Raw genomic sequence first — 9,001 nt, 5'->3', positions numbered from 1 at the left:
AAAACAGAAAAAAAATATCTATAAACTATTAATACATTCAAAATAATATTAAAACAAAAAATATATTAAAAAAAATTAATTTTACACTTATTTTATAATACACATTTTAAGTGTTTCAATCCACTTTTGTTTTCTTTTTCTATTTATATATGATTATCTGAATTTGTAAAAATGGTTAGAGAAAACAATGCATGTAATGTTTTTGATTTTAAGGATTATTGTTGTTTATTTTTTTTATGAATATTAAAATTTAAAGCAACAGAATTATCAATCCACTCTTTTGTCTCAATTATCAAATTTCTTTTAAAATACTAATAATTATTAATTATAATTTTAAATTTATATTGTAGGTAAATCCTTTTATGTGTAAAAAATTTGGATAAATTAAATATATAAAAAAAGAAGTATAATGACATTACGAAGCTAATCAATGCTGAAGATAGAATTGATGGAATAAATCTTGGTTTTCATTAAGGATGAAATGAGAATATTGGGATGGAAGCTGGCGTAGGGACAAAGCGAAACTCGGCCGCTTTTGTCGATTCGCCTTCTCTAAATTAACGAATGCTTCATTCCAAACCCAACCCAACCCAACATATATGTATTTGTATGTCTAAACTGTTTTCTTTTTTAACTGTTGCCCCCCAAATAAACCATAACCACCAATCCAAAACAAACAACTGTCCTCCTCCTCCGATTTCCAGCACGACACCATCGTGATTTGCTCTCCCCTTTCTCTCTCTATCCATCTGTTTCCGTCCTCTTCCTCTTAATCATCCATATTTCGTTACTAAATCCTTCCATGGCTACCCTTTCAGCTAGCCCTAGCCCTAACCCTAACCCTAACTTCCGTTCCCCAACAGACCAAACCGACCACGACCCGGAATCTCTACCTCACATGGAGCTTCACCCTTCTTCTGACCAGGACCCCACCCCCAACTCTAACCCTAATTTCCACGCCGTTCTTCCGACTCCACCCGAGGCGATTGCTCCTGCAGCGGCGGCAGCGCCCTCTCTTCTCCACATCTCCTTCAACCAGGACCACGGTTGCTTCGCCGCCGGGATTGATCATGGCTTCCGGATTTACAATTGCGATCCATTCCGCGAGATATTTCGCCGGGATTTCGATCGCGGGGGCGGTATTGGAGTCGTTGAGATGCTTTTCCGGTGCAATATTTTGGCTCTTGTTGGCGGTGGACCTGACCCGCAATACCCACCCAATAAGGTTATGATATGGGACGACCATCAGAGCCGATGCATCGGCGAGCTTTCGTTCCGTTCCGAGGTAAGATCGGTTCGGCTTCGGAGGGATCGAATCGTAGTTGTTTTGGAACAAAAGATTTTCGTCTACAATTTCGCGGATTTGAAGCTGTTGCACCAGATTGAGACTATCGCGAATCCTAAGGGACTCTGCGCGGTATCTCAGGGGGTTGGGTCCTTGGTTTTGGTTTGCCCTGGATTGCAAAAGGGGCAAGTTAGGGTGGAGCATTACGCCTCGAAGAGGACCAAGTTTATCATGGCTCATGATTCAAGAATTGTGTGCTTCGCGCTTTCGCAGGACGGGCAGTTGCTTGCTACCGCTAGCTCGAAAGGGACGCTGGTTCGAATTTTTAATACTGTTGATGGTAGCTTGCTGCAAGAGGTATACCGTTAAATACTATTTTGTTACTTCTTTCTCATTTATTTTGGAACTGAATTAGGCAGATTGGGTGGGTTTAAATTTCTGATAATGCGAGGAATTGTTTCAAAATTCTTTTAGTTGACTCGTGATACGGTAATCTTTTAGTCAAATTAATACGAAGACACATAATTTGTAAGAGATTTCATTAGAATGTTCGCCCAATGATGCTCAAACTAGAATTTTGTATGTTTTGCTGCATCTGCTCTATTTCCATCTTATTATGTCAGCTTGAAAAAGGTTAATGTATTTTTCCGAGTTACTTGCAAATGCTAGCAAGTTGAGTTATATGTGAGAAACTGGGACCAAGATTAGGGCATTCTAATCGAACAGATGGGGGATACTAACTAGTTCATAGTTAAGTATGTGTCTAAGTAATCCAGTTTTTTCATGGTTTTCTACTAAACTGTCATGTCATGTGTTACGAGTGTTAGATATTGTTCTTTTGAATTTTCTAGATGCAGTGAGTGCAACATATTCACAAAATCATTTTAGTGGCTTTAGTGATTCTTACGGTTCTGGGCTACATTGAGATTCCATAATAATTATCTTACTTACTATGATTCAAAACATTTGCTGACATTCTGGAAGTTTTCATGTGTATAAATATAGGTAAGAAGGGGGGCAGATAGAGCTGAAATTTATAGTTTGGCGTTCTCTTCAAATGCCCAGTGGTTAGCAGTTTCAAGTGACAAAGGCACAGTCCATGTTTTCAGCCTTAAGATTAATGGTGGATCTCCAGGTATTGACAGGTCACAAAGTGCTTCCGACCCTGTTACATCACCGCATTCCTCTCTTTCTTTTATCAAAGGTACAGTGCTGTCTTTAGCCCACTACTTTTTCTATTGCCATCTATTCGAACTTGTAATCTTGTCTTAAACAATTAATTTATTCGAACAGTTCTCTTATCGATAAGTTTTTGTGCAACAGAATAGAATCTATTATAGGAAAAAATTCAATGCCAATTGCCCCTTAAAACTTCCTATTCGTGATTTTCTGAGATTATTGTCACCTTTGCATGAGAAACAAAATTACAAGTGTTAGTTGGATGCTGCTAGGGAATCAGCATTCTAATAATGATGAGCTCCTAGTCAATTGGTGTTTAAAATAGGGTTAAATCACTATTTGGGACCTGAACTTGGCAACAAGTTGGGGCCCGAACTAGGTAATTTTTTCCATATTGGGGCTTAAACTTTTTTTTGTTCAAGTTAGTCCCTGAACTTGATAATTGTTCCCATGTTGGGGCTTGGACTTGGCAATTGTTCCCATATTGGGTCCCGAACTTTAGGGTTCTTAAGGAAATATCAGTGATTAACTCGGACGCAAAAAGTTCAGGCCCTAATTTGGAAACACTTGCCAAGTTTTGGGGCTAACTTGGACAAAAAATGTTCAGGCCCCAATGTTAGAACAACTGCCTAGTTCAAGACCTAACTTGAACTAAAAAGACGTTTAGGCCCCAAAAAGTGATTTAACCCATTAAATAATGTCTTCAAATTTTGTGAGTGATATGATGAGCATCTAAAATGGGCTTTCTGTTTATAGGAGAGTTGTCCGAGTACTTCATCTAGCAGAGAAAGTAACCCACTTGAATAGAATGTGACATCGAGCAAGATTGTGTCAAATATATTTACTTGGAATTATGCATTTGATTTTCTTCTGTTTGGTTTTTTGGGGGCAGTAAACCAAGAAAAGCATCTAAAATCCTAAATTGATTTTCCATTTGCAGGTGTGTTACCCAAGTACTTCAGTTCAGAGTGGTCAGTGGCTCAATTCCGCCTGGTTGAAGGTTCTCAGTACATTGTTGCTTTTGGTCATCAAAAGAATACAGTGGTAATTCTTGGCATTGATGGAAGGTAAGAAAAATCAAATACTAGTAGATGTTATTTAAAATTGCTTAGAGCATCTATCCATGAAAATAAAGTTTTCCATTATTTCTGTTAAATTGAGTTTATAATGCTCTGGTAAATCAACAATCTAATATATAGGGCGGCTATAGTTAGGTATTTTGTGATTAATCAGTAACCTTGGCATAGGGGTGGTTGATCCGCCACTTTCCTAGAGTTAAATGTTTTTAGAAGCAGAACCTTTATGAAATTTCATTAGTACATACATAGGAAGTTTCGTCGAAGCATCTGTATGTTTTCAAGGTGGTTTTTCTTGATGGCCAAAGACCTTTGTCTTCTCCTGTGTGTGTGTGTGTGTGTTAGATTTGTTGTATGCTGCTGCTACATGTTCCTTTTGTTTTAGTTTCTTATTTTGTTAAAAGAGAGAGTTTTATGAGACAAAGGCCACTGACTAAAGTGTAATGGGGTTTTATGGATGAAGCTTCTACCGATGCCAATTTGACCCGGTGAATGGTGGGGAAATGACCCAGCTGGAATATCACAACTTTCTGAAGCCTGAGGCAGCTTTCTAATGTGCTGCATTTATTTATAATATTTTTCTTTTTATCGGGCATATAAATATATTGTATATTTTAAGGTTCTACCACCTTTTCCCCTAATTTGCCTGATGTATTCTTAATTTGTAAATATACAAAACTATATATAGATTTGTATAGTTTGGAACGGCGTACCCAAAAGATATTATATATATAAAACCTGTTCATTTCATTGTTTAATTTCCTTTTCTTTTTAGGGTAGGTACGTAGAGGCGGCATAGCAAATTTACAATGCTAAATCCTACACTTTAATAATAGATAAATTTTTTGGATCCAGCGCGTAATTATCTTTGAAATCTGATTGTTGCAAAATCAGAAATTGAAAAACTCGACCTAATGTTGAAATGGTTTTTGCTTAAATAATGGTTAAATTTCAAGGATGTTTTTTAGATAGTAAAAAACTGTTTGTATGTTATAATTTATGCACAAATCAATTCACAAAGGTGAATTTATTTTCCAATAAAAAATTTAATATGGTAAGGTTCCTTTGGAAATAATTGTTATTTAAAATAAAAGAAAGAGCTTACCTTATTTCAACACAATAAAACAAAATATAAAATAAATTTAGACCAGTGTAGAAGTCATAACCGAAAGCTGTTGATTCTCCTCGTATGAATAGATGTCCGAATAACATAATCTAAAGAACAAATCTCAAGATGATGCTTTGGTTTGTTATTTGACCATTTTTTATGTAGGGCACTGAAAACTGTGGTTTGACCAGACTCTGTCATTATATATTGCCAAGAAATTATATAAATCATCCACTTAACATTTATTATGTATAATCAACGCTAATACTTCATTTATGTTCTTAATACATGATTATTACTAAGAAACTTCATGAGAAAAAGTAGGAGAGTAGGTTCTTATTTTTTTTTTAACTTTCTTACAAATACTAAATTACACATATATAATATATTATTACTCTTTAGTAAATGTGACTTCTCATTATAGAAGTGAAAAATATATTTGTTAAAATATTTATATAAAAAAATTTTGGTTAAAAAATAATAATATTTTAAGTCCAAATTACACTATAAAAATATTAAAAAAATTATAATAATATAAATTATGAATTTTTTGTTGTACCAATTGTTGACTCCAAATATTGAAATAATACATGGTTTAAAGAGACATTTTTACACTTTGTTTCCCTTGTAATTTGAAAGAGAAGATTGTATTATGTTGTGTGTTCATGCTCATCCAAGTTTTGTTAGAATTTTTTGTCCAACCAAAAACTATTGGTGAATAAATAAGACAATAGTGAGAGAATAAATATTGGTCCCTACTTATATAGCATGTGGTTCATTAGTTATGTCTAAACACACCAATGGGAAGGTTCACCATAACTTGTCCACTGAGACTTCACATGCTAACACTGTCCATGAAACTTACCTCTCAAAGGAAAGATATACTTATAGAAGGGAGAGTTTTTAAAGCAACTAACATCTTGGAAAGATACCTTCAATTTTTATAAGACATTATCAATTAAAGAAATGATATTTGAGTCTTTGATTAAGTTTAGGATTCAATAAGTATATACTATAACGAATCTATATGAAAAATTCTAATAACGATTATAAAACTCATAAAGTTAAAAAAAAAAAATCATCTTTTTATGGGTAGAATACATATCATCAAATCAATTTTAAATTTGATTGAAGTACACATTTTATTAAATATTTGTTATATTGATCCCACTCAATAATAATGTATTACCAATTTGGGTTTAGGCTCAATTTTTTATTTTTCAAAATAAGGGTAATCAAAAAGCTTTTCAAGGCACTATCCATACAGTAGTCATCTATTTCACATTTGCAGACCTAGTATTATATAAAGACAGTTGAAGCTCCCTTCCTTTCACTTGCGCTCTTTATCTCTTTCAGCTTCATTGCTTACTTCTTCTCCTTTATTTACTTTCACACTCAAATCTCAATAATAATAAAATGGCCCTCAAGTTGTACGGGGCAGCCATGTCCCCCTGCACCTCTCGTGTGATGACCTGTTTGCATGAAAAAGAAGCTGATTTCGAGCTCATTCCAATCGACCTTTTTGCCGGTGAACACAAGCAGCTTCCTTTCCTAGCCAAGAACGTAAACCCGCAGTTATTCTTTTATTTTAGTCACTATATATTACGAGCATTTGATAATTGCTTAGAGTTTTCATGGCTTCTTTTTAATTTTGTGAAATATATTTTGCAGCCCTTTGGTCAGATTCCAGCGTTAGAAGATGGCGATCTCAGTCTTTTTGGTAGGCTGCTGTTATCACTTTGTGATCCAAATATTTGATAGAAAAAAAAAATAAACACTTGTTTTGATCATTGTTTTTTGTAATGTTTATGTACATCAGAATCTAGAGCCATCTCAGCATACGTGGCTGAAAAGTATAAGGAAGCAGGCCATGATCTAATCAGGTGCCAAAGCCTAAAAGAAGCGGCTGAGGTGAAAGTGTGGATGGAGGTGGAATCCCAGCAATACCATCCCGCAATTTCCCCGATCATATTCCAGTTCTTTGCGGCACCTCTGCAGGGAAAAGTCCCCGATCAAGCAATCATCGATGAAAACTTGGAGAAGCTAGGCAAAGTGCTGGACGTATACGAGGAGAAACTGAGCCGCACCAAGTACCTTGCGGGTGATTTCTACAGCTTGGCCGATTTGTTCCACTTGTCTTTCACTTACTATTTCATGAAAACCCCTTGTGCTAACCTGATAAATGAGCGTCCACATGTTAAGGCTTGGTGGGAAGATATTTCCTCCAGGCCTGCTTTCCAGAAGGTGGCTTCAGCCATGACATTCGGTGAGAAGGGGAACTAAACTGATCATCAAAGGGTTAACTTTTTTTAATTATTATGAAATTTTAAACAAGTTTTGGTATTGTTGGGACTTAGGGGTTGGTTGTTTTCACTTCATTGTTATGAAAATTTATAATAATTTCAAAATGTGATGCTTGTGCGTTTCTCTCTGGCCATGATTACTATACTACTATCAATGTGACAATATATGCAGAAGATTCTGAGCTCATTGACTGTATATTAAACTGCTAATTATAGAGAACTTTGTTTGATATATTATGGGAGATTGTGATGCAATTATATCGAGGTGATCTGGCGTAACCCATGATGTTATTCATACGCTTCAGGAATTTAAAAATGAAAAATCTATGTACATATCATAATGCATACACTTGTGAAAGTGAAACCACGTGTCTTGATTGTTCATCTGAATTTCTGCTATATATAATTAAACCCTCTATATGTAATCCATAAAATCTACTTTCACGTTCATCATGTTTATATATAGAGTTCCCATTGCAAATCTGCTGTTTTGTCTCCCATTCAGAAAGGTGTGGAGTTAATCCACTTTTCAATTATACATTACAGTTTGAACATAAGAAAATCTTTGCTTGAGGCTCTTCGGTGCTAGAAAATGGTGATCATGTGGGATTTTCTTTTGAGTTTTGACAACTTTGTACTCTTTCCTACCTTAACTTTTTGTCCCTTTTTTAAAAAATTTCGTCGTCCAAATCGGCTGCTGTAAAAAGTTTTCTATGGGAATGCACGGCTTTCTTGTTTGGCACTAATAAATTTGAAGATGCAAAGCTCAGTTATTTTCATCCACAAAATTCAAAATTAACAACTTTTGTCTAATTATACATGCTTTTGTCATCATTCATATTTTCATTACATCAACATTTTTTCTACCTTTAATAAGTTACGCGGAATACTAATTACTTAACTCGCTTTAATGGATATCCTGAAAAATAATTTTTTTTTATTAGAGATAGTAAAACAATGAATCAAAATGAGACAAGAACTGTTATAAAAAATCATTTTGATGATTACATATCCCAAAAGTCACTAGTGTTGAGGTTGAACTTTTAAGTTTTAAGAGGTAATTTATCCACAATATAATTTTTAAGTCACTTAAATATATCTTTCGGAAAGAAAATAAATGTGTTGATACACTAGTTCGACTTGGGAACAACTTTCAGTTTAATTTGTCTACATCTTAATTTACTTTGGTTGTGTAAGACTCCCCTAGTAGCTTAATTTCTGTATTTGCTAATGATAAGCACGATAATGCCTTGTATCGGACAATATTTTAATTTGATTTAATAGTAACCGATTAAAAAAAACCGAAGGAAAACAATGGTACTTTCGATCTCTTTATATAATATATGCACCAAAATCTAAAAGAAGCTTGCATTGTTAGGTCAAAGACAAAGACTCAAATGTGGATGGAGATTGAACCCAACAGCTTAACTCTGCAACCTTCACCTAAGTTTTTATTCAGTGGTGGTTGTGTTTTGAAATTAGTCGAGTAGACCACGTTCATAATGTCGAAAACTCAACCTGAAATGTGGTAAAATTGCTGTCACAATGCATGGGGTGGAGTTCAATGGCTGAGGCAGAGCTGGCTGATCATAAAATATTGAGTTTGAGCTAGTTCCCATTATTTGTCTAAGGCTGGAAAGCAGAAAAACGAAAGCATTATTGATTAGTTTCTAGGAAAATGAGCATTAATTTCATGAATGCTCTCACTTTCTCAGCATCATCCCATTTCCCCATCTCTGCATACAAATTGAACAACACAATAAAGTAAGCGTTGATAGCTGGCTCCAACTCCGCAAGTTTCTTAGCACCAATCTCACTGCATTCCAAATTCCCATATGCTCTACGAGCAGCAAGCAGCATTGTTGTAAGAATAGGATAGAATTTTCAGTTTAACTGATTTAATCGTTATAAAATAAAAAAATTATATTAAAAAAGAAACTAGGAGAAAACAAGAATAAATAATAATAACATAAACATTCAATTTGTAAATTATAATAAATAAAATTAAATATTTAAAATAACTTAAATTGGGTTCAAAAGATTTTATAAT

General features: G+C 34.5%; 2 protein-coding genes across 2 annotated transcripts; both read left to right on the top strand.

Moving 5' to 3' along the window:
* Positions 1 to 452: 452 nt before the first annotated feature.
* On the top strand, positions 453 to 4,298 carry LOC121203132 (autophagy-related protein 18a). Its single transcript, XM_041106038.1, has 4 exons — positions 453 to 1,642; positions 2,291 to 2,489; positions 3,405 to 3,531; positions 4,004 to 4,298. The coding sequence occupies exons 1-4, from the start codon at positions 803 to 805 to the stop codon at positions 4,092 to 4,094; spliced, it is 1,257 nt and encodes a 418-aa protein (XP_040961972.1). The 5' UTR covers positions 453 to 802; the 3' UTR covers positions 4,095 to 4,298.
* Positions 4,299 to 5,954: 1,656 nt separating this feature from the next.
* LOC107923627 (glutathione S-transferase F13) lies at positions 5,955 to 7,073 on the top strand. The gene is made up of 3 exons (XM_016853815.2): positions 5,955 to 6,211; positions 6,320 to 6,368; positions 6,468 to 7,073. The coding sequence occupies exons 1-3, from the start codon at positions 6,065 to 6,067 to the stop codon at positions 6,929 to 6,931; spliced, it is 660 nt and encodes a 219-aa protein (XP_016709304.2). The 5' UTR covers positions 5,955 to 6,064; the 3' UTR covers positions 6,932 to 7,073.
* The last annotated feature ends 1,928 nt before the right edge of the window (positions 7,074 to 9,001 follow it).

This window comes from Gossypium hirsutum, chromosome D11 (assembly GCF_007990345.1).
Source record: "Gossypium hirsutum isolate 1008001.06 chromosome D11, Gossypium_hirsutum_v2.1, whole genome shotgun sequence".
NCBI classification, from domain to species: Eukaryota; Viridiplantae; Streptophyta; class Magnoliopsida; order Malvales; family Malvaceae; genus Gossypium; species Gossypium hirsutum.
This window is presented reverse-complemented; position numbering and strand designations above follow the sequence as displayed.